We start from the raw sequence: 18,770 nt of genomic DNA on the forward strand, positions 1-18,770 counted from the left end.
TATTTTAGAATAAATAACGTAAAAGAGGCAGGAAAGGAAGAAGGGAAAGAAAGAGAGGGAGTAAGGACGATGGAAAAGAGTAAGGGAGGAAAGGGGAAGAAAGAGAGAGAGAATTTTATAATAATCCAGTTACATAATAATAGAAATAACAAGTAATATATTTAACAAGGCTGCTTGATACAATTCGCGGCAGCTATGATATTCGCTATAATGATCATGTGAGAACGGTCGTGCGACGCGTATATGACTCGAAAACCACCTCACTTATAAATTGAACAGTTCAGCATTTACAGAGTATATCAATAATCAAAGAGAGTAACAGAAATTTCTTCATAATATTCACGGCACTGGCGCAGTAGTACGAGCTTATGAGATTACAATACAATATTTAATATTCATAATCAATTTTTATATTTAAGATTGTCTTAAGTCAGATTTCAAGTTGTTTTAAGATGCTCAATAATAAAATAGCCATATAGCATCTTGAATTCATACTTAAGATGATCTTAAATATAAGAACTGATTATGAATACTAATCTAAGAGAATTCACACAATTGTATAATAAAAACGACTAATAACTATGTGATAGCCAAAGAATTCACAATAATATAAATATCGAACGCGACGGATGAACATAATACATGGCAATAAAAATACAAAATAACGCGTGGCGCTGATGTTGAGAACTCAAAATTTGTAAGACGATCAGAAGAAACGACACGGCAGTCAACACTTATACTCCAGTGAACATCAATTAACAGTAACATTACGTCAATATAACTTTCTGTTCAGTAATGTAAATACAATGTAACTGTTATATTTTAATCAAATATATTTGATACGGAAAAAATATTACAACAACAGTCAAGAACGATCAGTGAATTTAGCCAAGTAATAATCTAGGGAGAAATAATAAGCAGGAACGCACTAATGACTGATCAATGGATATATATTATCAATGGGCGATATTTAAACAAACAAAAAAATATTAATATAAGCATTAATATATAATTAACGACATATCATATGTTACATATATTACGTAATAGTCATGTTGTTAAGTGGAAAATTATAACATTGATGTTATGTTACTATTAGTTAATGTTTATTGGGACGGAAGATTACGCTCTCCAGAGCAGAAATACAAAATGATATGATGGCCTTATCGCATATGTGTGATCCATCTAACTTAAGACGGAATTGATAAATAGATTTATAAATAGATTGTTCGTTTTTCCAACTTGACATAGTGAATTCGAAGCGGATGTTCGTTCTTGCTCCTGTATCCTCACAATTCGGCAACTACAATGTGTTCCCTAAAATTTCTGGAAAACACACAAGCGATCATTCGCAATAATTTCGCAATAATGTTGCAGCCGTATTGGCTAGATTAGATAATCGCGCGGATCCTAACTCGCCACGCGCATCTTGCGTCCTTGTAGGAAACTCAAATTTCGATAGCGTCTTACGGCAATCCTGCTTTCCTGATTTTTCCCGACAGAATCATCGATCACTCGACGCTTCTTTGAAAATAAAGAACGGCATTCTTCTTTAAATTCGAGATTGAATTTTAACCGAGAGTTTCTGGCTAGTGCTTCGATTTTAAAGTCTTCATATTTAATCTTGCGTGGAATGCCTTTCTTTTCAATGTTTCCTTCCCTTTTCGCTCATCACGAAAGTTGACATTTATCTCGCTGCAAATAAATTGAGTACAATAGTAACGGTTTTTTAAAACAATATAGCCGAATGCAATAAGGACAATACAATCTGTACGTTTTCAACAGTAGTGTTTTTTTTCCAATTGTAACACCCTCTTTCTACGATATTTCATTCGCCAATTGGGACGTTTTGTTTTATATAAGTTTCAGCTAGAGAAGATCTCAGATGCTTATTTTAATTGGATATAATCAATCACAATTATCTAATTATATTATAATTGATGAATCGGAGATAGCTATGTCCGAATAAAATTGTGTGTCATATCTATCCACGACTTAATCTAAAGAAAAGAAAAGAACTTCTTAATCAAAGACGACATAATCAAAGAAAAGAACTGTAAAATAAAATGATCTGGAGTCTCGTATGCGTTCTTCTCTTGCATGGAGAACGCAGGATTAGAGTTTATCCTCGTAATCAGGATATAAATCCCTTGTGATGCAAAGCGCTGTGTCACAAGTTGTCAAAAAGTCAATAATTTTCAAGATATTATATTTTATATTTTATTAGCACATTCTAATATAGAATATAAAATATTTTGTAAATGATTCATTTTTTTGGTAACTGTACCTTAACGCTATTTTGTACAGAATAATGAGACCAATCAATTAAGATAAAGAAGATATATAAAGTTTCTTTAAAAAAATTATTTATATTAATATATGAATATTTGCAAGTGAAAATATGCAAGTATATATTTTTTTAAAGCAACTATGTGCTTAATTTATACCAATGTGATCACATACATGTGTTTGATTATTTTGTGCATAAAAGGTATTGTTATTAAAAAATTAATAATTTAGAATCTGTTCTAGGTATTTTATTTGTAAAATATCTGTTCTAGGTATTTTATTAATCAGACTATATGTCAGAATAAAATGTAAGATATCGCGTAAATTATTTATTTTTTGATAAAACTGTATCTTATACAAACTTTTATCAGAATAACTAGAAAAATATTATATAATAAAAATATGTAATTCCATTTTTAAAAAGATAGCAATCATAAAATGATCTCTATATTGACTTTATTGAATCAATCAATATCATAATCCATACTCTTTCAAAATTCTATAACTTTATCACAAAGCATTTTTTCCAAAAATGCTTTATTTTCAAGAGAATTGACTATAAAATTATTTAAAATGAAACACCCTATATAATATATAATACATTTATGTTATATTACTGTTACTTTATAACCAATAAATAATAAATGTAACACATTTATATGACACATATTGTATATATAAAACAAAATATTAACATGATATTAACATAACATTTGTATCAAATGTTTCTCTTATATAGCATTATATTTTGTGTTTGTTAGATCTGAATATAAAAATATTAAGACAAAATTATGAAAAAATAAAAGATATTTTCGAGTTATTTTATACTTTATTTTGATATATTTTGACATAAGATATAAAATATCTTGTAAGCTATCTATTTTTGAAAACTCTATCTTAATATTCTTATATTGAAAATAACATTATGTAAAAAAAAATTACATAATTTTATTTAAAAGAATGATATCCATAAAAGATATCAATAGTGATACCATTTGCGAATGAATCAATATTATAATCATGTTAACCTTGAAATTATTTAACTCTTGTATGACACATTTTTTTCTAAAATTGAAAATAGAAAAATTTTGGCGGCGTTATTGTTTAAAATTGGATACTTTGTATATCCAAGTAATAAAAATGTGATATACACTTACATACACATGCAGGCATACATGCATGCTGAAAGCTAATAATTTGATCAAGCTCATAATTTTACGAGTCACAAATTGAATTTGAAGAGCTCTTTACAATATGTACTTTCTCTTTTAATTTTCAATTTAACACATAGTTTCGGAAGCAGGAGTAGGTACAGTGCTCAGATTTTTATCATTCTGACCGGCTGATTGAGAATCGCGTATTGTCGGTCGCGCAAGTGTTTGCTCGATCTCACGAGTAACGCTGATTGTTGGTGGTGGTCTCCGAGAATCCTCTTCAATTGCAGAAGTACGGCGTAACTGACAATGTTCGTTGGATACATTAAAAAAACATGCAATACCACTTGTCTCATCTGCATGTCCATTTGATGGTCCATCATCCTCATCATCATCGTCGTCATCGCGATAACGTCGCTGAATCAAATCCTCCATCTGTTGATAATCGCACTCTTCCGCATCACGCAAGTGTTCATTCTCGATCTGCCATGCCATCTCGGGATTCGATATATTCGATATGTCCGATATGTTCCGAACCCGTGATGGCGGTGGCGACATCGGTGGTGTTCGCGGTGGGCTTAACAAGCCACAATAACTTTCAAGTTCGTCCGTAATACTGGTGTATTCAGCGCGCATCGTCAATAAAATCGATCTTTGCGCACTACCGGCCGAGGTAACAGAAGACGGGATTACAGCCACGCGAGGCTCTGCCCAAGTTACAGCCCTCTGTATACCAGGTGGAGGAAGCAGCATAAAATCATCTGATTCTGATCGGGTTCTGCTGTTCTGCCTAAATGTACCACGTTCTGCGGAATCTTGCCTAAATGTATTACGTTCTGTGGAATCTTGCCTGATGTCAGAGGGCGGATTTTCGCTGCTGGCTTCTTTACTGGCTTCTCTGCTAGTCTCCCTACTGACGTCTTTGCTAGTAGTCTCTGTACTGATTTCTCTACTCATCTCTCTGCTTACTTCTTTACTAGTATCTTGGTTCATTTCTCTTTCTGATTGCATATCTTTTCTTCCAACTGTTTCACTCTCGAGAATATCTTTGCTGCCTTCTGTTTCCAAACTTGTAGTTGTTTTAATGTCATCTTGACCGACATGAGCATCTACACTTACAGAAGAATCATGTCTACTAAGATTTTCACGAGAAATCACAGTCTCTTTAAGGACATCGTCAACCGCGTGGCCAACGTTTAAAAAGGTGGCATCTGTAAGAGATCGCAAAAGTCTCTTGCGTCGTGCTATTATTGGCAATTGCATGTGAGAATCTGCTTCGGATAACGTTTCTGATCGCTCTGATACTCGACGCTGCCGAACATTATCAAATGTCTCTAAACCGGATAATTCTTCATTTGGCATGTATGTTGCCATGAAACGATGAATCACTCCAAGATGTGCTAAAGTTTGTTGATTCAATTCTTCCAACTTACGAATACGAAATTCGACAGCCTGTAAATATAAAACTTTTAATATATTTTGTTGCCTAAATCAATTATTTTCACACGTACATACACATTGTATATGTTAAAATAAAATTGTTGAAAAATTAATATTTTGCAAAGTATTTTATTTAAACATATTCTGATATGAAGTATAATTATTTATATACATAGATACTATAAACATCTAAATTATATAATAAAAATATATTTATTATATACCTGAAGAGATGCGTTCTGATTACTCTCTTTTTTATCGATATCCTCAATCTTCTGATGCATGTTTTCTACCCGTTCCGTTGTAAGTTTCACGCGCTCTTCTGTAGACATTTGCAGTTTGAGCTCTTGTTCACGGAAATATCCTTCAACGCAATCCTCTTCAAAATCATAAAGTCGTTCCATATCGTCAGCCTCCAAAAATAATTTCAACCCATTGTCACAGGTCTCACCGGTATTGCTTTTATTTTGCATAATATGCTTTAGAAAATATTTCAATAATAAATATATGTGACAGATCACTATAAGCGGCGGTGGCAATACTGGTTTCTGCTCATATTCCATAACGACGGTAAACCGTTGAAACATCCAGACTTGATGAGCTATAGCATTCACCTCATTAAAAATATTATTAAATACCGCAATTAACAGATTTATCAATAAAATATTAGCAACTAAAAGATACACGGCCATAGCAGCAGGGGTGATCCAACGACCCGGAAGACACTGTATCATTCCTGGCTCATCTCCACACTCAGGATCTATATTATCCGCGTACACCTCTCCGTATAGCATAAAATATGGTTCCATAAATATCTATTAAAGAAAAGTATGAAAATTATGCTGTGTGTGTGTGTATAAATTTTTAATTGGAAAAACATGTATAGATAGTCTTTTTAGAAATATACGTTAAGAAAATATGTACGTACATCTCGTATTATATGCCATTTTGGATCAGAATTAGGCTTTAATATAGCTTGTCTAGCTACACCAAAACTCAAGAGGACAATTAATAAAAGCACCACAAAATATATCATGTTTTTAACCATCTTTCCCATCATAGTTACAAGAGGACCTATGAAATATAAATCATTAAGTATCATACATAAAACAATTAGAAAATAATATTAAAATTAATTATGTTACAACTCGTATCATTATTTAATTATATAAAATCAAATACTCGTTATATATCATTTTTTTGTGCAAAAGCAAGTAAGATTAAGTTGCTTTTAATTTAATATTTCAAGCATACCAAAATATTTGTTGACACCAAGGATGTTGAGTATGCGTAAATACCAATAAATGCAATCAACGCAGAATATGACGCGACCTACATCTAGAGTCGAATGTCGTAGACGTAATGCTAATCCAATTTGAAAAAATATAATAGCAGCGGCATCACAGGGATTCCACATATTCCATGCCCATACGCTAAACTTGTGTGAGAGCGTTGCAGGTTCCGAGGTTGCTATCTCACGTACTTTTTCACATCCGAGAGTACAGATATATGCGATCGCATATATTTCAGCTAATGATGGATGATCGTCCATATGTATCAAAATGCAGTACGAAAAAAAAAGTAAAAAAATAATATATGCTATCTGCAAAATCAAAATATTTTTATTGTATTGCGTTTCGTTACAAATATTTATATTAACAAACAGAAATAAATCAATAAGAACTACATTTATCAATAATTCATACATGTGATTTTGTATATTGAGATAACGAATATAAATATTCTTGCTTACAGCATTTGCCCAAAATTTTGTTATTGGAGCAGTATAGAATTCATATAACTTCTTTCTCAGTCTTAATGGTCTTGTTGTTTTATTATAATATTCAGAACGAAGACCGTAAGCGCGATGTATTCCGTCATCAATATCCGTTAGTACTTTCCCATTCTCTTGAACAATCGTCTCCTTAATTATCGCATTGTGCTCTTTGTTAATTAAAGCCTACAGAAAAGTATAAATAATTTAAAACTAATTAAACAGATTATTCACTTACTGAAAAAAATGTTTCATATATAAAATTTCATACATTTCTCAGTGCATGGTTAAATAGGTACTGATATGTTCAACGAAAAGAAAAAGGACTGAATTTAGTTTGACATAATTATCTATGGAAAAATAACATGATTATGTATGTATGTGCGTGCGTGCGTGCGTGCGTGCGTGCGTGCGTGCGTGCGTGCGTGCGTGCGTGCGTGCGTGCGTGCGTGCGTGCGTGCGTGCGTGCGTGCGTGCGTGCGTGCGTGCGTGCGTGCGTGCGTGCGTGCGTGCGTGCGTGCGTGCGTGCGTGCGTGCGTGCGTGCGTGCGTGCGTGCGTGCGTGCGTGCGCGTTTTTACACACACACACACACACACACACACACACACACAAAAGCGCGCGCAAATGCAAACAATAATATAAATAAAAACGATAAATCAAATGGTTAGTACGAGTCAACGCTGTTAATAGTGCGTACTTATTTAAAATAAAAAATAACTTATTTATTAAAAACAAAAAAAAAATAACTTTATTTTATTCTTAGACATTCAAGTTCTAACGTTTCACCTATTTTTATTTACGAGGATCAATCCAAAAATAAGTTTCCTTACTTTTTTCTGCAAAAAACGACTTTGAGTGGGTCCCTCAGGCCTTAGAAAGTTTGGGTATGTTGACAACAGTAATAATATGATAGGGAAGTTCTAGATTTTTAGAAGGCGCACAGATATGTACGAGTAGCGGAATGAAAGGAATGGAATCTTGAAATGCCAACAACGAATCATTTGAATACTCATGCATTTTTTTTCCATAAACTTTAACTCACTTAATTGGCGATGAATGTCCATTGCGCTTTCACTCCGTACGAAAATCAAATGATCGTCCGTATCGGGTGACCTCGCAGTCGGACATGCTAAACATTGGTGTCTGGTTCATCAAGGTTACAATCTCACCATGGTTGCAGGGAGCATATTGATACTGATAACTGCAAGGCCGTTTCCCCACACATCATCACATTGCCAGTATACTCAAACAAAAATTTCTGAGGGACCCCTCAGAATCGTTTCTTGAGAAAAAAAAAAAAGGAAACTTACGTCTTTAGAGGATGCGACTGACTCCCATATAATAAAGTTCTTTGCATAAATATTTATTATCCCAGACAACGTTACGATGTCTTAAAGATGTCTAACGATAAAAGCTATTTTATATTTTTATAAAACATGTTATAAAATTATCAAGAAATGACCGGATTTATGATGTTGAACTTTGAGATGTCTTATAAATGTTCTATACAAAATAAATATTAATTATGCGGAAATACAAAAAGAATACAACAGAAATTAGACAGAAATTAGTGTTAGTATTAAATAAATTAATGTTAAATAAATTAGTAAATCAATTATTTAGTTTTGTTATATTTAATTATAATCATTTATTTAATTTTATTAATTTATTTATTAATTTATTTATCTCTTATATGTGTATTGCAATAGAAATTTTTATCGTTAAAAGAATGAAATAAGTATTAAAACCATAATCTTATTAAAATGTGATTTAAATGTCATTCTGAAGATGCTGTATTTAACCGTGACATTATTAACTGTGAATTTCTTAAATTGCAAAATACCATCTATCGAGCCGAGATCCACAAAATCTAATTAAGTTAATGGTAAATTATTTCCATATTTACATCTTAAAGATATATTTAGGATATCTTTTGATAAGTCTTTAAGATATAATATTAAAGACGTTTTTACAGGATGCGTTTCTTGATCTTAAAAATATCTTAAGGCATCTTTAAGATGCCTTGTCAACATTGCATGTTGTCTGAGATCTTATTATCTTCTGTAAGATAAATGTTGCAGTTTACAAATATAAATGTAAATGTGAGATATGATTAATGAAAACTAAAAACAAGTAAATAAATAGCATAAAAGTGCATTGAAGAGCGTGATTATTGTTTTATAAAATCACTGCGTTCAGGCCAATGTAAATATACCTTAACGCCTTGTTGGTTGCTGGGTTTGTTGCATATGCTCAGGCTCCTGCGCAGATGTTTCTAAAAAATAATTAATACGCATACCCACAATCTATATGTTACAAATAATTCAATATATGTCAAAGAGAAAGCAATAAGCTTCAAGATTATAAGTATTAAAAGAATATCTAAAGTCATTTGTTTTAATATGATTATTTTGTGACAACTTTTCTTATATATTGTATTTATAACTTTAAGAAAAACCATTTTCCATGATTAAATATGCATTAACACATATCTGCGAATTTTATATCGAAAACAAAAAAAATTTTTTAAACTTAAATCTTTTTTATTAATATGTAAAATCATGGAGAAAATGATCAACAAAAGAATAATTTGATGAGCAAAAAAATATGAGAAAGTGGATCAAAACTCAGGAACTTTAAGATAAAAAATTTTATTGTTTTTATTGATAATTTAACAAAAGATATTAGAGAAGTAAATTTTTTATTAAATCTGATCTTTTTTAGTAAAAAGACAACGAAAAGAATAACGAATTGTCTTTTTTAAAATAAGAATAACGAATTATCTTTTAGAATCAATAACTAATAACGATAATTATTTTTAGTTACCTTTTTGACTCGACAACAAATAACAGTAATAAGTTACTTGTAAAAAGTAATTTTCTCTAAACCTTACTTTGTAGATATATATTAATGCATATATTGTAATTAGAGAAAAGTTTCTTTTCAAATATATAAATACGATACATAAGAAAAAGCAACAATCACAAAAAAAAAACTTATATTCAGATAAAACAGATGATTTTTGAATCCTCTAATTTTGCAAATTATGGCATGATATAATAACATATTAATGCATAATTATTATAAAATATAAGCAAAAGAAAAAGCTAACAATAAGATTTTATTGTTCTAATCACAGCAAGAAATGACATATAATTCTAATAAAATAAAAAAATATAAAAAATAAGCTTAATGTAGAGAAGACAATGGATTAATATTGAACTATGTGTTATCAAAATAAATATTAAAATTAAAGTTAAATGTTATACGTGTATTACATATATTCATATAGAATAAAATATATATAGAATTAAAACAGAAACTTTTTAAAATCAACTCTACATAATTTTATTATATCTTTCAGTTACTAATAAATTTCTGAAATAAAAATTTATTACCTTGTATTCAGTCTTTTTAAAATTTGTATCATCTTTTAATAATAGTAAAATGAATGTATTAAATTATACTGTACATATTATTAATATAATTAACTAATCAATTTCACATACTTTTATTATTATGTTAAGCTACTATAATATTGTTTTTTAAAAAATATCAAGAACAATTAATTAAAACAATAATTAATTAAAAATATTAAATATTCTTTAATAAATAGTAAATAATTATCATATTGCAGTTTCTAAGATGCAAAATAATTACCTCAACATCTGGTCCTACCGGCGTACTGTGCTCAGAATCACTATCGTCTTTTTCATCTTCCAAAGCTATCAAATGTTCTTCCTGTGTCTGGGGCATTAATTGTAATTCTTCTCTGCTTTTAAATTCCAATCGCGTTATATATAGAGGGCAAAGTAATCCCATAATCACCTAAGAACATATTTAAATAAACCTTAAGAAATAGATTTTAAGTATTATTTTAAATAATAAACATTAAAGTAGTCAGCATACACAGAATAATTTATAAGTTTATTGCTCAATCACCTTTAAGTTAGTATTTTTACGTGTACGAAGGCCACCCATCCATAAATCGGCCAAAATAATTTGGCTGCAAGGATGTGCTAATAACGGTCGGTGATTTGCTGTAACCGCGAGTGATAAGCATGTCTGCCCCGACCAATTTTGAAGTTCTGAAGTTAATAGCTGCTGTGTTTGATCATCATCTTGTCGATAGCAATAATCCAATAATTCTAATGCTATAAAAAGACATACGATTTACAGTTAATTATAAAGCATTGATTGCAACATGCAATTATAGGATTCACCTAACATTTATGCATACCAATGTTTTCAAATTCTTTGCCATAACCACGCAATTCATCATAAACCTCAGTTTCTAGATCATCCTCGGCCGCTTCATGCGCCATCGCCTTATACAATTTCAGCGCGACAAGCGCCTTAGCCAAAGCTTCCTCTCCATGTTGCCACATTAACAAAGCCATTTGTTGACGTTTGGTTAACACAGCCCAAATAAGCAACTCGTTAAAAGGATAATCAAAGAGAGGAGTATCACGATGAGTTGGTAACGTTTCAGCGAGTAAACTCATAGTCAAACTGTCAGCTTTTCCACTGGAACCTGTATAATAACGCATATTGGAATTTGGAGCGCAGCTATTTCGATGCATATGCTGATGACCACTACCAGATCGCTTCATCACTTTTGTATAGATCATACGAAATCTTCGTCGTGTATATTGCGCGCGATATGCTCCGCCCATCAGCTTATTAATCACAAGGCCGATATCATGCAATGTGTACATGTAACCTCGTGGAATATTTGGTCGTACATCTCGCAAGATATAACCTAAAGTATTTGATGGACCTTCTTTCTAATTGAGCCATCAGAAGAAAAAAATATATACTATATCATATATTCGAATATTGTAATAACTATAATCTAATTTTGTATAAATTATTTAGATAATCTCCTTCTCTATATTAAAAGAATCATAAGCGGATAAAAATTTAAAGCAAAAATATAAAAGTTTATTATAATTAAAAATAAAACTGTTCATTTACTATGTGATATGGATTATTTTTACTTATATTTAAATTGTTTACTAAGAGAAGTGATCGTTACAGAAATAAGGTTGACCTACCGTATTATACAGTTCTTCAAGACGAGGTATCGATAAAAATTTCCGCATCGATACTCCATTTTCCAGTAGAAGTTTCACAAAGTCTATTCTGTCATGTTGAAGCGCTTGCATCATAGCTTGCTCTAAAGCACCAGGTGGCCATTTTTGACCATAGACAAAGATTTCACTTCGGGCAATATCTACGCGGTTCCATATTAAAGAAAGAGACAACTGCTCAGCTGGGGATAATTGTTTTGATTTAAATAAAGCTGTCAATATTATTTGATCAAGTTCTTGCGGCCTATCTTGCGAAATCCTGAACACAGTGATCTAAGAATATAATTTTTACTTAGAGAAATTCTAAGTCACATTTATATGATAAAGGTAAACCTTATTTCTAATAAAAAATGTAAATACTAAATGTTTTTTTCGCGTGCACTGCAAAAGCTCTGAACAAAGTTGGCTTGCTTGTTCAGCAGTAACTTGAAAAGTACGTTTAATAGTTTCTAAAACTTGTTCCTTAACACCCTCCAATGGTCCTTCTCCATCTCCAGTTTGTCCATCTCTCCATCTATATAAAAATTCTTTGTCAACATGCATGGTTATATTCCTTTTACAAACAGACCCTATAAAGATTGTATAAACTCGCTATTACTTGTGCATGAAAGCAATTAGATCAGCCGCACGTCCTGAACCATCACAAACTACCACAGGTACAGGTGGATCATCCGTCACATATTCTAAAACTGCACGGATTGTATTTGTTCCGCCTTCAATAACTAATGCAACTACCGGTATGCTACTATGTGTATCTGAAAGCATTAGAGCTGATAAAACAGAGTTCGTTAAATTATAAAAAATTTAATATGTATTAATCATTGTAATGCTTACATGGTTGCAATTTTAAATTTGAAATATATTTTTCTAATCTTCTACGAAGAACAATCTCTGCACCATATCGACCACCAGTACCATTGTCTACTAATAAAAAGTAAGCATGTCGATTGTTTAATACTGTATACTTAGTCCTGCAAATTCATATACAGACATATTTAAAAAAAGCATATATTTCAAAAATACATTGTTTTGCGCTGTAAGTGTACAGTTTTACCATGGTGAAGAGAGGCAATCATATGACACTTCTCCACCGCGGCCAATTAGTTCGTGACTTTTATCCAAAATTCCCCATGGGGCTATACCTATGCTTACTACACGACCCTGTCGTTGAGAACGTTCTAACAATAATGCGTCACCAACTTGCCGTGTAACACCTACGAGAATCAACATAAATATAAAAAGAATCAAATTTATTAAAGTTATATTATTACTTTTAGTTACATTATATTATTATTTTGAATAGAAATATACCTGTATTTGTTCCTCCTGTAAATATCCATGCCCCTGTTGTTTTAGCGGCTTTCAATAAACCTTTACGCAAAACTTTTTTCAGACTAGGTTGAAGTTCGAAATTTGATCGACCACCATGAACCGTAATTAATAATTTAGGCAATCCTAAATTCCATTCTCGACATAATAGTTGTATAATCGGTTCTGGTCGTGTATCATGGGCCAATCTTACGTACTACAAATATGCAATGTCATTTCACTTATAGATGTAATATTTATATTACCTTATTAATATTATTATAATAGAATATAATATTACTAAAATAAAAAATATCAGATTTTGATATCTACTTGTGCTTTTGTAGGATGTGGACCACCCTGAAATTCTATGGTACCATATGCATCAGTAGGAAAAGGACGAGTATTTTTTCCTGGTGACCATTGTTCACGATCCTTTTCTTGACTCTCGCTAAGATTGAAGCTTTGGACATCCGCTCCAGTTCCGCAATGATGGGTGTACGAATAGCCACAGCAACACCTGTAATAATAATAATAACAATTTTATATATATATATATATATATATATATATATATATATATGCAATATACCATTAAGAATCAGACATTCTGTATGTATCAATTATATTCTTGCACTACTTAATAATTTCATTTCGATTATAAAAATGTTATGCGTATACTATAAAGCATAAAATTTTTTAATATTCTTCAGAAAAAGTATACAAGATTTAATAAATAGATATAATAAATAGTACTAGTACTCATCAAATTGACTAAAAAAGTTCTTAATATAGATTCCAAACTCAATTCTTTTGGAATTAAAAATATTTTTTTAATGTCAAAATATTTCTATATATCAATTAATTGTTTTTATGTCTAACAATTAGATCTATTTTATGATTACATAAACGTCAACGAACATGATAAATATCTATATCTTTAAACTATATACGGCTCTTGGAGAGAACTGTAACATTTCAATAAAAACAAATCGCTTTTAATTCTAAAATTGAATCGGATTTATGTTCATTAGAAGATTTTTATTCAAATCAATAAGTATTTATCATGTATAAATTTTACAGTTTTTTAATATTCTGTATATTAATATAATACTCGGTAGCATCAAATAAATATCATATGTAAATATAGACTACATATTTTTTATGATGCTTATGAAAAAGAATTAAAAAGTAAATGTGACATTGTTAATTATAATGTTAATTATAATGTATATTTAATTAAAAACGATGATTGAACATAATATGACATATTTATATAATGACTGATAAAACTGATGATTTTCTCACGTCTATACATGAAATATCTGATGTAACAAGAATATTACTTGCAATAAATAATGTTATGAAAATTATAAAAATAAAAAAAAATTCATAAATTAATGCTAAATGCCTATTCCCTCACCTGGAAGCAGTGATCACATCATACTCTGCATTTTTATCACCTTGTACTTGGATAAACCTACAAATGAAATGATATAAAATAAAAAAATAAATCAAATCAAAATTGTAAAAAAAATGCAAGTTAAATATTCCCAACTAAAATTTGTTATTAAAATCTAGATTATGGTTTATCTATTATGAGTTATACTAATTATAATAATAAGAATGATAGAGAATGTAACGAAATACAAAGGAAAAATAAAACAGATTGATTAATGCATAATGAATCCATGTTAAACGATAATTAGATAATAAGTCACGCTTTATAGTATACGTCGCATTTTGCTAATTTGAAAAAAAATATTTTAGATAGCAAACGCAACTATCTATTATATCATTTGATATAATATCAAATGATACAATATTGTAAAAAATTTTACACAATGTGAGATTTTATGACTATAAAACTTTTAGTATCATTCATTTTTATACCATTTTTTCTACATAAAACATTACAACCACTTCATGTAGAAATCGTACCTATTTTCATCATCGGCGCTTGGAATAAATTTTGCACATTCCCTCTTTTGAAATGTTGCCTCTATCCAACTGCGCTCAGTTGTCTATAATTTGAAAATATAAAAACATAATAATTATAATAATAAAAGACTCAGTATTAATTACAATTATTTTATATTAATCATTCATATTATTTATTCCATATTATTTATATTAATAATCTTTATATATTATCTTTATTGCTTCTATTTCATCGTTGAACTTGCCTTACATAATACAAATTTTCGATCAATTTCAACGGTAAGCTTTATTAGGAAATTAGACACGGATTAGACTAGATCAGCGCTCGGAATTAATTGCACATTTCGGAGGTTTCCTCTACCATCACTCGAAGCTCATCGGCCAAAACGGCTGTGCTTCAGGAGCGTTGCCATATAAGAAACATGCAAATTATCCGTACGCCCCAAATTGTGCTTTAATTATTGGTGTTTATTTCGTAAATATAAAACGTAAAACGTAATGGGTCAAATATCTCAAAAAATATAAAAAATATGAAAAAATATTTCAAACAAAAATTTTATAACTTTTATAGCTTTAAAAAAGAAAAATAATGACATTATCGATTCAATTGTAATGATATTGTAATGATATTTTCCAAATCAAGTTTAAAAATGGTAGTAAAATATCTGGTAGTAAACCAATTTGTTTACCAGATTTTATGTGGATATTTTCTTTGAAAAAGAATAAAAAATAAAGAATAAAAAAATTTATTATTAGCTATCATTGTAACAATACAAAAAAAAAAAAACCAAGCAAAAACATAAGAATATACCATAAGAATATATATTAAATTTTTTACATATACTGTAAATAAATACTTGTATCGTCAACAATTTAATATTTTTTTATTTTGCATTCAATGATTCTTCAATCTCCAGAAAAAAATTAAATATTAACAAAAAATAAGATATTTTATTTAACAAATTCAAGACATTACATATCAAAGTTATGTAAAAAATATAGGAAAAAAAGATTATTAGGCACTGTATGTCTTTCTTTTTAAATATGCAATTTTTATTGAAACATTTTTCATAAGATAAATAATTTATGAATAATTTTAAGTCAATTCTCTCAAATAAAATAAATTATCTTGCATATCATATTATATCTAATTATGTAACTTAATTATTAAACCATAGAAATATTATTAAACGTATAGAAATATAATGAAATATATAATAATAATGATTAAATTAGCATTAAAACAAAATGTATAATAACAAAATGTCTAAAATTAAAATAATGTCCTTAATATATTAATAATAAAAAATCAAACTTAATAACATAAGAAAAATACCTTAAGTTTTTTTTTCTTCACTTTTGGGGCATTTGTACCACAAATAATACTTTCTATTGTCATCTTGATATGAGATAAAATGTGCATTTACTTTAAGTTAAGCACAATGTTCTAAAGAAAAAATCATAGATAAAAATAGAAGCTAATCAATATATGGAATATAATATTCTAAATTTATAATACAGTAGAAATCCGTTTATCTGAACATGTCGAGGAATAAAACAAGTTTCTATAACTAAAACCGATAATAGGAGCTGATGTTTAGAAAACTGAAATCAAGATCAGCTGTAAGTTCATATATTTGAACCTAAACATAAATTTGTTTGTATAAATAGAGTAAAAATAAGCGAAGTTTTACTGTATACATCAAAGTATTACATATATTAATATGAATAATGAATGAATATTTTCATATGGAACATGATTGTAAAATCATATATTGAAGTTCTGCCTAGAATTTGTAGTTTTGCCTAAATATCAATATATATCAACATTTATGCTTATTGCCTTTCCTACTACTGACTTCATAAAAGATTTTAATGTGTGTCAACTTTATTTAAAATATTATTCTAAAATTATTATTACCTTTCAAAACTGTTATTTTTTTTACTATCGTTTTCTTTAAGTTATTGTTTTCCACTACTTTTCTCTGACGATCTCATAGATTTGTTTCTAATATTAATCACTACATATTACAAAAAGACAATTATATAATGAGAAGTAATAAAAGTAAATATCAATATATCCGTAATATTCAACATAAGCAAAACTGCACATTCTGGAGAGCATTTATATATTGTATAAACAAAGTAACATACACTCAAGGATAGAAAAAAATTAACAAAATTTGTGTACAGTAAAGATAAAATAAATATTCTAGATAAAAAAATCTATCAAAATTTTATATCTTACATATATTACAAAACATAAACTTCCAATTATATATTCATACATAAATTGCATGTATTAATAACATAATTATATAAAATAATAATTATTATTATGGATAAAATAAAATTTAAAATGTTTTATAAAAAAAAAATAAGATATTGATGTAAACTAAATAAGTAAAAGTAATATAAGAAAATAAAATAATATAAATTTACATATATATATATATATATTATATATAAATTTATACATATATAAAAGTTTGTATTTATATATAAGGGAAAGAAGGATGAGAGAAGGAAGGGGAAGAGGAAAGGAGAGAGAGAGAGAGAGAGAGAGAGAGAGAGAGAGAGAGAGAGAAAGAGAAAGATCATTTATAAATATTACTTACCATTCGACAGGATTTATTCTTGACGATCATCTTTACCAATTAATAAGAAATATAAATTGTTAAAAAATATTGAAGTTTAAATGTACTGCTAAGTGCCGCAATTATATCAAAATTACATCACAATATTATTATCATCCCATGATATTTATTTTGTAAATTATTCCATTTAAAAGCCCAAAAGTTTACAAAGATTGCAAAAATTGTTGCACTAAAACATCAAAGATGTTGATTTTATTATAATGCGATGGAACGGAATAAATAAATGTATCATTGGAAAATAGCTTACATCTTATTTACGTAGGAAACACTCAGTAAGATCTATAATATGAAAGCGACTAGTTTCTAGTTTCTTAAATACAATTATTTTCGTTGTAAGACGAATTGGTCTTTTAAATCTCAGGATGGTAATGTGAAGCAAGATTTGAAATTGGCGGGAAAATCAATAGTCTGTTGTATACTGTCATCACACAATGCGGCAGGATAACCTCATGAAATATCTTTATCTTTATTCTTTTATCATTATTCGGCGCAAATGTAGAAAATACGGAGAAGAGATGAATTATTTCAGAAGTACTTCGTTTGTAATTATATTAAAATGTCGTTCGTTGATAAAAGTCAATTTCCTACACATATTCTTATTGCAAAATTTATACTTTTCTTGAAAATATACTGAGAACTTCTGAATTATATCTATTTCGTTCCAAGAATAGAAAGAATGTATAAACATGACACAGTTAAAAGTAGATTTTTTTGAGTTCGAAATTATAATAAATTATTTTCCGAATAAAAGTAAACATGAGATAATTTTCACGTTCATCACATGTATTATATATATATTACACATATTTAGAGTAATGCATATATTTGTACATGTCCGTAGAGTTGCATTGAATTATATAATGCGTGAACAAATTTTTTTCACTATGCTCTTGATAAACAACCCGCAATGACTCGATAATTTCAATAGTAGTGCCCAAAAATATTCTACTCAACTCATTCTGATCCGTTGCAATCAGCCCCAAACTGAACTAAATCAACATGTAATGTGCGAAGATCAGTCAAAGAAAGGCTGCATTCAGTCATCGATGAAATATTATTAAAGACTGACAATCGTAGGCAAATTTCGTGTTCACTAATGGGGCCCTGGGGCCC

The 18,770-nt window shown here is 29.4% G+C and overlaps 1 protein-coding gene across 9 annotated transcripts; it reads right to left on the reverse strand.

Annotated features, from left to right (window-relative positions):
- Window positions 1-140: 140 nt before the first annotated feature.
- Window positions 141-18,728, reverse strand: Trpm (transient receptor potential cation channel, subfamily M). Of its 9 annotated transcripts, none has more exons than XM_089078220.1 (22): window positions 17,905-18,707; window positions 17,619-17,826; window positions 16,337-16,447; window positions 15,001-15,083; window positions 14,483-14,539; window positions 13,393-13,579; window positions 13,063-13,276; window positions 12,806-12,965; window positions 12,586-12,722; window positions 12,350-12,506; window positions 12,112-12,265; window positions 11,716-12,024; window positions 11,259-11,445; window positions 10,899-11,192; window positions 10,601-10,812; window positions 10,319-10,486; window positions 8,874-8,933; window positions 6,637-6,843; window positions 6,138-6,486; window positions 5,812-5,957; window positions 5,108-5,698; window positions 141-4,895 (listed from the first exon to the last, which is right to left on the reverse strand). In XM_089078220.1, exons 3-22 carry the CDS (start codon window positions 16,421-16,423, stop codon window positions 3,570-3,572), a joined length of 5,085 nt encoding a protein of 1,694 aa, XP_088934346.1. In that variant the 5' UTR covers window positions 16,424-16,447; window positions 17,619-17,826; window positions 17,905-18,707; the 3' UTR covers window positions 141-3,569. The 9 variants fall into 9 exon arrangements, with proteins under 9 accessions (XP_088934346.1, XP_088934340.1, XP_088934343.1 ...); XM_089078214.1 differs by having other exon boundaries at window positions 10,899-11,445; window positions 17,905-18,308; window positions 18,612-18,628; XM_089078217.1 differs by lacking the exon at window positions 16,337-16,447 and having other exon boundaries at window positions 10,899-11,445; window positions 17,619-17,648; window positions 18,612-18,728.
- Between the last annotated feature and the right edge of the window lie 42 nt (window positions 18,729-18,770).

Source organism: Pogonomyrmex barbatus, unplaced genomic scaffold (assembly GCF_055798465.1).
Source record: "Pogonomyrmex barbatus isolate J1 unplaced genomic scaffold, ASM5579846v1 scaffold21, whole genome shotgun sequence".
Taxonomy (NCBI): Eukaryota; Metazoa; Arthropoda; class Insecta; order Hymenoptera; family Formicidae; genus Pogonomyrmex; species Pogonomyrmex barbatus.

Bases quoted from the DNA above. Each gene is read 5' to 3' on its own strand.
- Trpm (XM_089078214.1), bottom strand. From the start codon at position 16,423: ATGCACATTTTATCTCATATCAAGATGACAATAGAAAGTATTATTTGT. The intron at 15,084-16,336 runs GTATTTTTCTTA...TTCAAATTATAG, and splicing joins TGAAGAAAAAAAAACTTAAG to ACAACTGAGCGCAGTTGGAT. The intron at 12,266-12,349 runs GTAATAGCGAGT...ATTTTTATATAG, and splicing joins CTAATTGCTTTCATGCACAA to ATGGAGAGATGGACAAACTG.